The sequence below is a fragment of the Entelurus aequoreus genome, linkage group LG09 (assembly GCF_033978785.1).
Source record: "Entelurus aequoreus isolate RoL-2023_Sb linkage group LG09, RoL_Eaeq_v1.1, whole genome shotgun sequence".
NCBI lineage: Eukaryota > Metazoa > Chordata > Actinopteri > Syngnathiformes > Syngnathidae > Entelurus > Entelurus aequoreus.
In genome coordinates this window covers 73,301,211-73,316,719 of record NC_084739.1, presented here as the reverse complement: position 1 = coordinate 73,316,719, position 15,509 = coordinate 73,301,211, and the positions used below count along the sequence as shown (strand labels likewise).

The following is a 15,509-nucleotide window of genomic DNA, read 5'->3' as shown; positions in this document are numbered from 1 at the left end:
AGTGTGAAAATGTAAACATAGAGAAGGCTATTTTCTGCAGGTTTAGTGCTCTAAAGGGTGAGCTAAGGTGGTGTGGTATCAGCGGTCTTGCCTTGCATCATTTACACACCACATTGGTCCCTTTGGAAAAAATCCCCCAAATTTAACTTTTTCCTCTTTTATCCACCTTTTCTTTGTTTTGACTTTCTCTTATCACTCCATGCAAAGAATTAACCAAACTTGTTAGTTGATACTGTCACCTGATTGGCTGTTAGCATGTCCCGCCAGTGATCACTTCCTGCATTGCTCGGTTACCAGAGAGCGAGTGCCTTTGTTCATGCAACCAACCTTGCATGAACAAATATATATATATATATATATATATATATATATATATATATATATATATATATATATATATATATATATATATATATATATATATATATATATATATATATATATATATATATATATATATATATATATATATATATTTAAGGTTTTACAAAACCCAAAACCAGTGAAGTTGGCCCATTGTGTAAATAAAAAGAGAATACAATAATTTGCAAATCCTTTTCAACTTATATTCAATTGAATAGACTGCAAAGACAAGATATTTAATGTTCACACTGAGAAACATATTTTTTGTGTGTGCAAATAATCATTAACTTAGAATTTAATGGCAGCAGCACATTGCAAAAAAGTTGGCACAGGGGCATTTTTACCACTGTGTTACATGGCCTTTCCTTTTAACAACACTCAGTAAACGTTTGGGAACTGAGGAAACCAATTTTTGAAGCTTTTCAGGTGGAATTCTTTCCCATTCTTGCTTGATGTACAGCTTAAGTTGTTCAACAGTCCGGGGGTCTTCGTTGTGGTATTTTAGGCTTCATAATGAGCCACACATTTTCAGGTCTGGACTACAGGCAGGCCAGTCTAGTACCCACACTCTTTTACTATGAAGCCACGCTGTTGTAACACGTGGGTTGGCATTGTCTTGCTGAAATAAGCAGGGGCGTCCATGATAACGTTGCTTGGATGGCAACATATGTTGCTCCAAAACCTGTATGTACCTTTCAGCATTAATGGTGCCTTCACAGATGTGTAAGTTACCCATGTCTTGGGCACTAATACACCCCCATACCATCACACATGCTGGCTTTTACACTTTGCGCCTACAACAATCCGGATGGTTCTTTTCGTCTTTGTCCACAGTTTCCAAAAAAAAATTGAAATGTGGACTCGTCAGACCACAGAACACTTTTCCACTTTGCGTCAGTCTATCTTAGATGAGCTCGGGCCCAGTGGAGCCGGCGGCGTTTCTGGGTGTTGTTGATAAATGGCGTTGCCTTTGCAAAGTAGAGTTTTAACTTGCACTTACAGATGTAGCGACCAACTGTAGTTGCTGACAGTGGGTTTCTGAAGTGTTCCTGAGCCCATGTGGTGATATCCTTTACACACCGATGTCGCTTTTTGATGCAGTACCGCCTGAGTGGTCGAAGGTCTGTAATATAATCGCTTACGTGCAGTGATTTCTCCAGATTCTCTGAACCTTTTGATGATGTCACGGACCGTAGATGGTGAAATCTCTAAATTCCTTGCAATAGCTGGTTGAGAAAATGTTGTTCTTAAACAATTTGCTCACGCATTTGTTGACAAAGTGGTGACCCTCGCCCCGTCCTTGTTTGTGAATGACTGAGCATTTCATGGAAGCGGCTTTTATACCCAATCATGGCACCCACCTGTTCCCAATTAGCCTGTTCACCAGTGGGATGTACCAAATAAGCGTTTTTCACGAGCATTCCTCCACTTTCTCAGTCTTTTTTGCCACTTGTGCCAGCTTTTTTGAAACATGTTGCAGGCATCCAATTCCAAATGGGCTAATATTTGCCAAAAAGAACAAAGTTTTCCAGTTTAAACGTTAAATATCTTGTCTTTGCAGTCTATTCAATTGAATATAAGTTGAAAAATATTTGCAAATCATTGTATTCTGTTTTTGTTTACCATTTACACAACGTGACAACTTCACTGGTTTTGGGGTTTTGGATTTAACACATTTTAATGTGTCTATGGTGATATACATGGATTTGATCAACCAACCCTACACCCGAGTTGTGTACAGTCGGGAAGGGATTATCTTGCCTGATCTGGCAACGCAGTTGACTGAAAATGATGGAAAGTGCCACTCCACAAAGTTGGAATTGCCACAAAACACATTTTAAGACATTCGACACCCGACTGCCCCCCTAATCCGTCACGTTTCATGTGTCGGGTGAACCGCCACGAATGGGGCCGAACGAATCCCTTTCCCACTGTTATTTTTTTTTTGCCGGAAAACGGATGTACATGTACGGTCAATTCCCCCCGAGACCGTCCATGGATTGAAAAAGTGTGCCTAATGAAGTGGCCATTGACTTCAATCCTCCGTCATCAATAAACCAAGCATCATGCATCATGCATGTACGTTTGAATCGGACTAATGAGGAATATATTCACTTCCTCCACCGCCCCGCACGCACCTCGCCTCGCCTCTTTTTATAACGCCCACTGTGTCGACTCGCCGCCATTAGCGTGTTAGCAGCGAACGCAGCGCAGAGAGGACCACTTGACCGCCACTGATGGAGCACCGACAACACACACACCTCACTCTACTCCACCACACACACACACACACACACACACACACACACACACACATGCACAAACAGCTGTTTGGGAAAGGGTAGCCTGCGAAAGAACAACACAAGTGCTTCCTCCCACACACTCGCTGGTGGAGGACTCTACTTGTAGCTCTGGAGTACTTCTGTGTTTGCATCACTTCTTTTTTGTCCACATTTTGTCACATTACAGCCTTGTTCCAATTATTTGTCCTCAGAATTATACGGACGATACCCCATAATAACAATGTACACATGTTTTTGAAGCTTTTTGAAACTTGTTTAAAAAATAAATAAATAAATAAATAAATAAAAAATATATATATAAAAAAAATAATAATAATAATTAAAAAAAAAAAAAAAAATATATATATATATATATATATATATATATATATATATACATACATATTGTATATAAGCCACACCCACTTCATTTTAGATGAATGGTTTTCCATATATTAGTCGCACCGGACTATAAGCCGCAGATTTATGTTGTGAAATTAGCTATTTTCAAAGAAAGTTTATTTATCTACCTTAATTGTTTCCACACGGTGTCTGTAACACGGCAGTAAAACGGCCGATCAAACAAAACAGATTAGCGGTGTTAGCTGCCAGTTAGCGATTGGTGCTCTAGTTGCCGGCTAGCAATTAAAGACACTAGCTTCCAGCTCGTGATTTTAAGTAATCGATGTTAGTTGCCAGTCAGCAATTAGTGCTTTAGTTGCCAGCTCGTGATTAGCGGTGATACCAGCCAGTTAGTGATTAGCACCTCAGTTTCCAGTCAGCAATTAGTGCTCTAGTTGCTAGCTAGCAATTAACGACACTAGCTACCAGCCAGCAATTAGTGCTCTAGTTGCTAGCTAACAATTAACGACACTAGCTTACAGCTCATAATTAGCGGTGCCAACTGGCAGTTAGCAATTAGTGCCTTAGTTGCCGGTCAGAAATTAGTGCTGTAGGTGCTAGCTGGCAATTAACGACACTAGCTACCAGCTCGTGATTAGCGGTGCTAGCTGCCAGTTAGCGATTAGCGCCTTAGTTGCCAGTCAGTAATTAGTGCTCTAGTTGCCAGCTAGCGATTAACTACACTAGCTTCCAGCTCATGGTTAGTGGTGCTATCTGCCAGTTAGAAATTAACAGTTGTAGCTCCCAGTTAGCGATTAGCGCATTAGTTGCCAGTCAGTAATTAGTGCTCTAGTGGCCAGCTAGCAATTAATGAGACTAGCTTGCAGCCTGTGATTAGCGGTGCTCGCTGCCAGTTAGCAATTAGTGCCTTAGTTGCCAGTCAGCAATTAGCGCTCTGGTTGCCAGCTAGCGATTAACGACACTAGCTTCCAGCTTGTGATCGGCGGTGCTCACTGCCAGTTAGCGGTTAGCGCCTTAGTTGCCAGTCAGTAACTAGTGCTCTAGTTGCCAGCTAGTGATTAACGACACTAGCTTCGGTGTTCGGGTGGCATCCTGAGCCTCATCTGGCTCCTCTCGATGTGGAGGAGCAGTGGCTTTACTCTGAGTTCCTCCCGGATGGCCGAGCTTCTCACCCTATCTCTAAGGGAGAGCCCCGCCACCTGGCGGAGGAAACTCATTGCGGCCGCTTGTACCCGTGATCTTGTCCTTTCGGTCATAACCCAAAGCTCATGACCATAGGTGAGGATGGGAATGTACATCGACCGGTAAATTGAGAGTTTTGCCTTCCGGCTCAGCTCCTTCTTCACCACAACGGATCGATACGGCGTCCGCATTACTGAATACGCCGCACCGATCCGCCTGTCGATCTCACGATCCACTCTTTCCTCACTCGTGAACGAGACTCCGAGGTACTTGAACTCCTCTGTCAGGTTCAAACACTGATGACATTTATTAAACAAGACACGAAGCAAGGAATTAAACAGAGACAGAATTTAATTCAGCTCAATGAAGAGAAACGTGTGGACACTGTACCCTTGTTCAGTGTCGTCCCACGCTCCTGACGAAAGATTGTACGCCTCCTCTTTTATTTGGACTTTCCCTGATTACATGGCAACAGCTGTCTCTAAGGGAGGGGGTCGTAAACAGCCATCACCTTTGATTACAACAGTTCAAAGAAAAGGTCGTAAAACAGTTCAAAGAAAAGGTCGCCTTGAGGGGAGTCAGGTCCTGCTTCCTCTTTGCTTTGTAGTTCTCGGGTCAAGACAATATCAATCAATCCATTTTTATTTATATAGCCCTAAATCACAAGTGTCTCAAAGGGCTGCACAAGCCACAACAACATCCTCGGTTCAGAGCCCACATAAGGGCAAGGAAAAACTCACAACCCAGTGGGATGTCAATGTGAATGACTATGAGAAACCTTGGTCTCTAGGGGAGACCAGATGCAATGGACGTCGAGTGGGTCTAGCATAATATTGTGAAAGTCCAGTCCATAGTGGATCTAACATAATAGTGAGAGTCCAGTCCATAGTGGGGCCAGCAGGAGACCATCCCGAGCGGAGACGGGTCAGCAGCGCAGAGATATCCCCAACCGATGCACAGGCGAGCGGTTCACCATGGGTCCCGACTCTGGACAGCCAGCACTTCATCCATGGCCACCGGACCTGTGCCCCCCCCCCCCCCCTTCCACAAAGGAGAGGGGGGCAGAAAAAGAAAAAAAAACGGCAGATCAACTGGTCTAAAAAGGGGTCTATTTAAAGGCCAGAGTATACAAATGAGTTTTAAGATGGGACTTAAATGCTTCTACTGAGGTAACATCTCTTTCTGTTGATTACAATACATCAAAGAAACAGAACACCTTCATGTTGCTTCCCATCCTACACAGTGGAGTTTTACAAGCCTTCTTCTGGGGAGGTTCAAAGACAGCTTTTGTCTTCTCGCCGGGAACTCTATGCAACACAACGTTTTGTGATAACTTAGATACAATTATTCTGACATCCTCCACTTGGGGCAGGGTCTCCTCCCCCAACCTGGAGATGGCACTCCACCCTTTCCCGGGCGAGAACCATGGACTCGGAGGCGCTGATTCCCACCCCAGTCGCTTCACACTCGGCTGCGAACAGATCCAGTGAGAGCTGAAGAACGATTTGACGAAAGATATCAGTTTGGGGCCTGGAAAACTTCCCCAACCGGGAGAGCTTGTGTGGTGAAGTGATGACACACGTGAGGATCTCTTTTGTGCCCTTTGCTGACGTCACCCGGCCGAGAATACAAGCCGCGCTCTTGCCGCGAGATACAGGCAGTATGGAACCTAAGTGCGGAGGAAATAGCACCAACGCTTCCTGTCACTTGGCGGGCGGGCGGCCATTATGGCCTCAAAGCTCTCAACATTGCTCCCCCTCCCCCGCTGCCCCCCTCATCTGTTCTTGACATTGCTTTATTGTTCAGCCGCTTTTCTTCCCCGCTGCGCCGTCCACTTCATCCATGTTAAAGAGCGCATGAATAAAGCATGGCATTATCGCAGCGTGTGTGTGTGTGTGTGTGCGTGTGTACACAAGGAGACACTCTCATCTTTATCAAAAGCAGATACAGGCGCCTGCTGGCACCTCCTAATAGCAACACTGACCTTCATCCCAGCATTAGCTGCACCGGACAAGAAGAGTCTCCAGATAAGCCAGCGCTTTTCATACGTGTTCATGCCGCGTGTCGCCTTATCATATTGTCTGTTTGTGTGTGTGTGTGTGTGTGTGTGTGTGTGTGTGTGTGTGGAAGCTTCCTGGCTCAAGGTGATGCTCTTTTGTCGACGCGCCTGAAGTCATTTGTGGGGAAAAGAAAGACCCGAAGCAATGTTAGCGATGGTTATTGTCATGCCTCGCCACGTCCCCTTTCTAATATTCAAATATTGCGTCTTCCCAGATTATTTTTTTTTAAAGCATATTCTACTTTTTTGGGGGGGGAGGCGTAAATTAAAGGGAAACTGCACTTTTTTCAGGGAATACCAAGTGTTTCCTAGTTTTTATGCATTCTAAATCGTAAAATAGTCGGCAGCTAGCGATTAACGACACTAGCTTCCGGCTCGTGATTAGCGGTGCGAGCTGCCAGTTAGCGATGAGCAGTTCTAGCAGCCAGTTAGCGTTTAGCGCCTTAGTCGCCAGCTAGCGATTAATGACACTAGCTTCCGGCTCGTGATTAGCGGTGCGAGCTGCCAGTTAGCGATGAGCAGTTCTAGCAGCCAGTTAGCGTTTAGCGCCTTAGTCGCCAGCTAGCGATTAACGACACAAGCTTCCGGCTCGTGATTAGCGGTGCCAGTTAGCGATTAGCGCCTCAGTTGCCAGTCAGCAATTAGTGCTCTAGTCGCCAGCTAGCAATTAACAACCAGTATTGGGACTAACGCGTTACAAAGTAACGCCGTTACTTTCGGCGGTAAATAGTAATCTTTTTTTATTTTTTTTTATTTTTTTATTTTTTTATTTATTTATTTTTTTTTTTTTTATAATGTCCTGCCCAGCTTCTCGGGCAAATCATATAGCAGATGTAGATGCCCATATCGGCTGTTCAGATTTACTTTACAAAAGAGAAGTGTAGGATACTTCTCTTGTTGCCTTACTTGTATTTTGACTTTATTAAATGTATTTATATTATCATTTGGTGCAGCCGGGCCGGAGCAGGAGGGGATAGAAAGAGAGAAAAAGGAAGACAGAGGGGGGAATTGTGGGGACAAGAGGGGGATTAGACAGAGAGACAAAAACAACAACAGCAAACACAACAACAACAACAACAGAGCAACATCAGCAAACACGACATGTACAAATATGATGGTAAAAGTAATAGCAAATAAGCAGTTAGCGAAAATTAAAAAAAATATATATATACAGAAATGACAATGAGCATTATTACACTAAAAATGGAGCAATATGAATACCAATAGAAATAGTGCTATTAGTGCGGTGGGTTAGCGCACATTTTTAGGCGTACCGTTACGGAGCGGATAAAAGCGCCAATTTTTTTACAGGCCTTCTTTATGACCTACTGAAGGATTTTAGAAGGGTACTCAAACTTAAATATTGAAAATACCCATATAGTGCACAAAATTGTTTAAAAAATGTTATTCCGGAGTCATAAAAGGTATATTGCTGATAAATTGTTGTTTTTTTCCACTTAGGAAGGTAAATTTGCTTTTAATTGGGTCCAGTGATGGATAAACATTCAAAATGATGTCTAAAATGCATTACCAAGGCACCTGGTACAGGTACATCCTCCATAAAGTCCTGTACAGTATAGGCGGAATTAAGAAAAAAGCTGAAAAAATGACGACAGCACTGATTGAAGCAGAAGTGGCATCAAGTGGCATGGCTGAGTCGTTTCTGAAAGCAGCACACCTAACACGAACCAGGCATGCACACCAGGTCACTGTCTTGACACTGCACAATCTACAACAGGAGGCTTTCAGGGTTAGTGCAGGCCCCAAAGATGAAGAGTCCTTCATGGCTTGGAGAAACAACATGCTGAAGAAGAGTCCGACGTTCATGTTCTGGGATCTGATCATGAGATATGAAACCCTCATTCTCATCTTCATAAGGGCACACAGAGAGCAGAATTTCCTACTGTATGTAGAAGTGCTTGAAGAACTGGCCCCTCTATTCTTTGCCTTGGACCATGTGAACTATTCAAGATGGTTGCCTGTCCATATCAGGGACATGAAGTCTTTGCCCGACTCTATCAAGGACGAGTTTGAGAAGAATTCTCACTGGGTTCTTTCAAAGACATCTAACAGGTTTTCTGCAATCCCACTGGACCAAGCTCATGAACAAGAGAACAAGAATGTGAAAGGTTCAGGTGGTGCGGTTGGCCTCACAGAAAATCCAACTGCCTTCAGAAGATGGATGCTCACAGGCCCAGAAATGGCAAGATTGATAAAGGAATTTGAAGAGGAATATCTCCAAGATGACAAAGAGAGCTTCCAGCACCATGAGCAGGGTCTTGGCACACAGAAGACATTCCAGAGACAGGTCAACAGTCTGTCAGATACCATAAGGCGTATGGGAAACCCTTTCCTGGATGTCTTCGAGGAACTTGTGACTCTTGATAGTCGCAACTGCGCAGATAAATTAGTCGCAAATACCATGCTCATCCTGGAGGACACAGGGAAGAGACAATATCAGGAGTTTGTCAAGAAGGTGCTTGATGAACGCACACAATCTATCCATGATCCGATTAAAAGGAATTCCTTGGCAGTCTTCAGGCAACCTAGACGCAAGACAATGTCTAAAGATGGGAAAAAGATTAAAGTGCTTCAGAACAACGTGGCACTCTTTGGCCAGCTATATGTAGCTATGCAGAGCCGTGAGAGTAATTTGGATGAATTCTTTACACATGAGGTGCAGTCCTTCCCTCCATCTCTCTCAGACTTTGGAAAACTTCATCTGACAGGCACCAAATCAGACCTGCTACAATGTCTTGAGCAGCCAGCACAATCAGAGCCACCCTCAACCTATGACTTCAAAGTCCTAGATGGGGCAGTAATTGTCCACTGCCTGCCCACTATTAGAGTGAGCACGTTTGATGCTTATGCAAATGAGGTTTTCATCCCCTACCTGCAGAAGCAGCTGCAGGATGCAAAACGATTGGATGTTGTATGGGACACGTACATCCCTGACAGCTTGAAGGAGTCCACCCGAGAAAAAAGAGGACGTGGTGTTCGCAGGAAAGTGTCAGGCCCGACAAAGTTGCCAGGCAACTGGATGGACTTTCTTCGCGACCCAATCAACAAGAAGGAGTTGTTTGATTTCTTGACATCCAAGATCCAAGAGTTCAGCTGGCCACCAACCAAAGCTGTGTATGTCACATCGGGGCAAGCGGTGTCAGGACAAGCTTTTGGTTCCACTAGCATGATGGACTGTTGCAACCATGAGGAGGCAGACACAAGGATAGTGGTCCATCTACAATGCGCATTGAAGGAGGGAGCAAAGACAGTTCTTGTGCGAACTGTGGACACTGATGTCATCGTGATCCTTGCTGGTTTATTTTATGATTTGGTGGTGCTTCAACCATTGACTGACATCTGGGTGGCTTTTGGCATGGGAAAAAGGTTCAGATATTACCACATAAACCACATCTGCAAAAGCCTGGGGGAACCCAAATCACAAGGTCTGCTTATGTTCCACGCATATTCAGGTTGTGACACAACATCTGCATTTAACGGAAAAGGCAAGAAGTCAGCTTGGAGGGCCTGGCAAGCCTATGATGCTGCTACAGAAACATTTATGTATCTGGCAAAGCATCCATTCCAGGAACTAAAAGTTGACTCTGAGCATTTCCAGACACTTGAGAGGCTGACTGTGATCCTGTACAACAGATCCAGTCCTTTGAACTCCATCAGTCAAACAAGGAAGGAACTCTTCTGTCAAGACAGTCGGCCGATGGAGAGATTACCTCCCACGCAGGATGCCCTACTCCAGCATGTAAAACGGGCTGTGTTTCAGGCAGGAATCTGGGCAACCAGCACAGACACACAGCAAGTGATTCCTTCTCCAAAGGACTTTGGATGGACCAAGGACGAAACAGGGTCATGGGTTCCAGTTTGGATAACCATTCCCGAGGTCTCCATTGCCTGCAGAGAGCTGATAAAATGCTCATGTAAAGGTGACTGTTCCAGCTGTAAATGCAGCAATGCTAATATTGACTGTTCTCCACTTTGCAAATGCAACTGCTGCAAATAGACACCAGGTACAGTTATGCACACCAATACACCAAGTTTCCACATTATGATGCATGTCAATTTGTTTAAATTGTGACAACAATTGTTTTCTTGCCTGTTTCACGTGCAGATTACTTCATAGTGTAGTAAGAAGAGTCATCCAGGCCATTGGTCCTCAGCCCCCATGCTGATCATGTGCACCAGCTGACTTGCCCCTTTAATTTATTTTTGGCCTCAATCAGAGTTCTAACATTATAATTGCATTAAAGGTTTTATGGATAATACTTCATGTGCTGGGTCTTGAATCATCATCTGAAAATGATACTTTTTGCTATTTCCGTCCATAATGAGGCCTTATTTGAAAGCCAAATGGTTCATAATGGAATCAAATATTGGCATTCTGGCTGTTCTGGGATGTGAAGACACTACCTGTAGACACCCTGTGCAAGTATGATGTAAAAACTAGCAGCAGGAGGACACATGACAAGAATTAGTCCTTTTTTAGTATAGGCGTTTTTTGCAGTTATTGATCAAAATAACTTATGTGCACTATAAAGGTATTTTCAATATTTAAGTTTGAGTACCCTTCTAAAATCCTTCAGTAGGTCATAAAGAAGGCCCATAAAAAATTTGGCGCTTTTATCCGCTCCGTAACGGTAATGTCACTAAGCCACCAGACTATATTGATAATAAACAATACCAGTACTTTACCTTTATCATCAACAATACAATTGTTCAAATGCAACAATACATATACGTAACGACAACTTGAGATAGTAATCTAAACGCGTTATTTTTTATATTCAGTAACTCAGTTACCGTTACTACATGATGCGTTACTGCGTTATTTTACGTTATTTTTTTTTTATGTAGTATCTGCTAGAAAGTGAGAAGGTCTGAGTGTGTTTTATTGGAGTGCTGCAGAAGAGGCGAAGGAGAAGAGGCGCGCTCTGTGTTTGTGTGTGTGTGTCTGTGTCTGTGTTTACTAACAAGACATCATGGCGAAGCCGAAGCCGAGTTTCTTAACATGGAGATATTCTCACTACTTTTCTTTTGTCGACCACAAATAAAATAATATTTTAGTTAAATTTAAGTTGTGTCTTGGATCAAAGATCCCATCTACTGCCCAAAACAGCAATTAAAATCTGCTGAAACGGCTACAAAAGCAACGTGCTTCGACGAAGCTAGTAAAGAGAGACACACTCCACCTCCTAAGCAACAGCGGCTGGATTTTAACGAGGCACTGCTAGCCAGGACAACATTGATAGAGCCATTGCAGCGTGTGTGCTAGAAGACATGCAGGCTATTTCTACAGTGGAGTCACCCGCTTTCAGGCAGCTAATTAGCATGATACCGGATGTCAAATGGCACCTGGACAGTGAGTACATAAAAATGGAAAGCGAGCTAAAGAAAACACTCCAAACTCTGCCTCTGCTCATCATTCAGCACTGAAGGTACACACTCTGTCAATTCTCTTATATACTCTTTCATTCTAGAGTGTTTGATTATCACATCACTCTAAATGTATAGACTATAAAGTTCACAAACATAAAGAGGGATGCTAGTGGGCCAGGCCAATCTTTCCTTATCTCTAAACTGGCGCCCCCCCACATCGACAGTGAAGTGTATATACTCACAAGAAACCGAATAGCTTTGTCTTTGACCTTTTTTTTTTTACTTAAAGAAAGCAAATTAACATATTATATGAGAATGTTATGTTATGATTATCTTTAACCGAATCACAGCAGTGCTCAAATAAAAAAAAACAGCATTCCCTCTCATGTGATATTGCTTAATTAACATTAATGACGTGCACTTTAACAACTAGGCTTACAACTATACCTAATATATAAAGGGGTGGAAAAGTGACTATTACCTGCAGGGCAAACATTAGCTAACCAGAAGGCAATAACAATGTAAACCAAAAACACCTGCTTAAAAGATCTAATACAAATGTCCCTGAGGAATGTAAGGTGGGAGTACTGTAATTACCTAACGTTACATTATTATTTTCCATAACAATTTAGCCCCCTCCACAATATTAACCCGACGTTAAAACAGAACTAGCTATTTATTGATTAGCAATTGCCGAATCATGTAACCTTAGCTTAATGCTAAAAAGCCAGGTTACTATCACATTCTGTAACAGACAAATAATTTCATGTAGGCTAACGTTACCTACCTGCTACCTCTGTCTTTTTCTCGTTTCTCATCCTCTTCTTTTTTCTTTTTTCTTCCCTGGGCACCTGACAGTTTTGCCGTTTTGACATCTTTTTTGATTTTTTGATGTGGTAAGAGTCATGATACGGGAAGGGAGGGGGTGCACCGTGCGGGGGGAGGGTGGGCGTAATGTTGTAACAAATAATATTTCTATTAAATAGGCTTTACTTTGCATTTTAATTAACATGGGATTCTTTTTTGTATTTAGAAATAATAGTACCAACTTTTTATTTATTTTTTTCTCCAACATTTGTGGCACTGGCGTGGCGCCCCCTGATGGCCGGCGCCCTTGGCATTTGCCTATACGGCCTATGCCACGGGCATATTGCAAGGAATTTAGGGATTTCACCATCTACGCTCCGTAATATCATCAAAGGGTTCAGAGAATCTGGAGAAATCACTGCACGTAAGCAGCTAAGCCCGTGACCTTCCATCCCTCAGGCTGTACTGCATCAACAAGCGACATCAGTGTGTAAAGGATATCACCACATGGGCTCAGGTACACTTCAGAAACCCACTGTCAGTAACTACAGTTGGTTGCTACATCTGTAAGTGCAAGTTAAAACTCTCCTGTGCAAGGCGAAAACCGTTTATCAACAACACCCAGAAATGCCGTAGGCTTCGCTGGGCCTGAGCTCATCTAAGATGGACTGATACAAAGTGGAAAAGTGTTCTGCGGTCTGACGAGTCCACATTTCAAATTGTTTTTGGAAACTGTGGACGTCGTGTCCTCCGGACCAAAGAGGAAAAGAACCATCCGGATTGTTATAGGCGCAAAGTTGAAAAGCCAGCATCTGTGATGGTATGGGGGTGTATTAGTGCCCAAGACATGGGTAACTTACACATCTGTGAAGGCGCCATTAATGCTGAAAGGTACATACAGGTTTTGGAGCAACATATGTTGCCATCCAAGCAACGTTACCATGGACGCCCCTGCTTATTTAAGCAAGACAATGCCAAGCCACGTGTTACATCAACGTGGCTTCATAGTAAAAGAGTGCGGGTACTAGACTGGCCTGCCTGTAGTCCAGACCTGTCTCCCATTGAAAATGTGTGGCGCATTATGAAGCCTAAAACACCACAACGGAGACCCCCGGACTGTTGAACAACTTAAGCTGTACATCAAGCAAGAATGGGAAAGAATTCCACCTGAGAAGCTTCAAAAAAATGTGTCTCCTCAGTTCCCAAACGTTTACTGAGTGTTGTTAAAAGGAAAGCCCATGTAACACAGTGGTGAACATGCCCTTTCTCAACTACTTTGGCACGTGTTGCAGCCATGAAATTCTAAGTTAATTATTATTTGCAAAAAAAAAAAAAGTTTATGAGTTTGAACATCAAATATCTTGTCTTTGTAGTGCATTCAATTGAAAATGGGTTGAAAAGGATTTGCAAATCATTGTATTCCGTTTATATTTATATCTAACACAATTTCCCAACTCATATGGAAACAGGGTTTGTACATATATACTTACAGCCTGTATATAAAACCGTGATGGAGGTATTTGGATGGTTTTCATTGTTCGCTGACTTTTGCTAGTGTTAGTTTATGATTTAGAATGCTTAAAAAAGGGGAAAAAAAAACACGTGTTCTCTTGAATATTCGGCAAAATATAATATATTCATTGACTGCATGTGTAAATTCAATGATTTGGTTCCCAGGTAAGAATGGGAGAAGCTTTTTATGGAACGTGAGCACAGATAGCAGCAGTGTGCCGAGCCGCGGGCAGAGCAGCATTTAAAGGTGGTGCTCCGTCAACATGCTAATATTCATGCAGACGTAATGAAGAACCGCCATTAAACTGCAGTCAGGATTATTAACTTACGTGTGTGTGTGTGTGTCGCACTGTAAAACCATGTGAAGCGGCGGTAAGCCCCATTTAGCATAGCCTCAGGAGCGCATGAAACACGTCATTAGTAGGCTAGCTGCATCCGTAACGGAACCACCTACCTCACTTTTCCTTTTCCTCCCACTTGCCCTCGCCTCACTTCCTCATCTGTTCTATTCATCTCACCAAGCACTCAGCAGCTAACGCTAGCTTAGGTTTTTGTTAGAAAAGGAAAAGCTAGCTTAGCTTTGTGTTAAAAAAAGGAACAGCTAGCTTAGGTTTGTGTTAGAAAAGGAACAGCTAGCTTAGCTGTGTGTTAGAAAGAAAAAACTAGCTTAGCTTTGTGTTAAAAAAAAGGAACAGCTAGCTTAGGTTTGTGTTAGAAAAGGAACAGCTAGCTTAGCGGTGTGTTAGAAAAGAAAAGCTAGCTTAGCTTTGTGTTAAAAAAAAGGAACAGCTAGCTTAGCTTTGTGTTAGAAAGGAAAAGCTAGCTTAGCTTTGTGTTAAAAAAGGAACAGCTAGCTTAGATTTGTGTTAGAAAAGGGACAGCTAGCTTAGCGGTGTGTTAGAAAAGACAAGCTAGCTTAGCTTTGTGTTAAAAAAAAGGAACAGCTAGCTTAGCTTTGTGTTAGAAAGGAAAAGCTAGCTTAGCTTTGTGTTAAAAAAGGAACAGCTAGCTTAGGTTTGTGTTAGAAAGGAAAAGCTAGCTTAGCATTGTGTTAAAAAAAGGAACAGCTAGCTTAGCTTTGTGTTCGAAAGGAACAGCTAGCTTAGCTTTGTGTTAAAAAAATGAACAGCTAGCTTAGGTTTGTGTTAGAAAGGAAAAGCTAGCTTAGCTTTGTGTTAAAAAAAGGAACAGCTAGCTTAGGTTTGTGTTAGAAAGGAAAAGCTAGCTTAGCTTTGTGTTAAAAAAAAGGAACAGCTAGCTTAGGTTTGTGTTAGAAAGGAAAAGCTAGCTTAGCTTTCTGTTAAAAAAAGGAACAGCCATCTTAGGTTTGTGTTAGAAAGGAAAAGCTAGCTTAGCTTTGTGTTAGAAAGGAAAAGCTAGCTTAGCTTTGTGTTAAAAAAAGGAACAGCTAGCTTAGGTTTGTGTTAGAAAAGGAACAGCTAGCTTAGCATTGTGTTAGAAAGGAAAAGCTAGCTTAGCTTTGTGTTAAAAAAGGAACAGCTAGCTTAGCGTTGTGTTAGAAAGGAAAAGCTAGCTTAGCTTTGTGTTAA

The 15,509-nt window shown here is 42.6% G+C and overlaps 1 protein-coding gene across 1 annotated transcript; it reads left to right on the top strand.

Annotated features, from left to right (window-relative positions):
* Positions 1-7,873: 7,873 nt before the first annotated feature.
* On the top strand, positions 7,874-10,892 carry LOC133657692 (uncharacterized). Its single transcript, XM_062059310.1, has 2 exons — positions 7,874-10,274; positions 10,376-10,892. Exon 1 carries the CDS (start codon positions 7,898-7,900, stop codon positions 10,265-10,267), a length of 2,370 nt encoding a protein of 789 aa, XP_061915294.1. The 5' UTR covers positions 7,874-7,897; the 3' UTR covers positions 10,268-10,274; positions 10,376-10,892.
* The last annotated feature ends 4,617 nt before the right edge of the window (positions 10,893-15,509 follow it).

Bases quoted from the DNA above. Each gene is read 5' to 3' on its own strand.
- LOC133657692 (XM_062059310.1), top strand. From the start codon at position 7,898: ATGGCTGAGTCGTTTCTGAAAGCAGCACACCTAACACGAACCAGGCAT.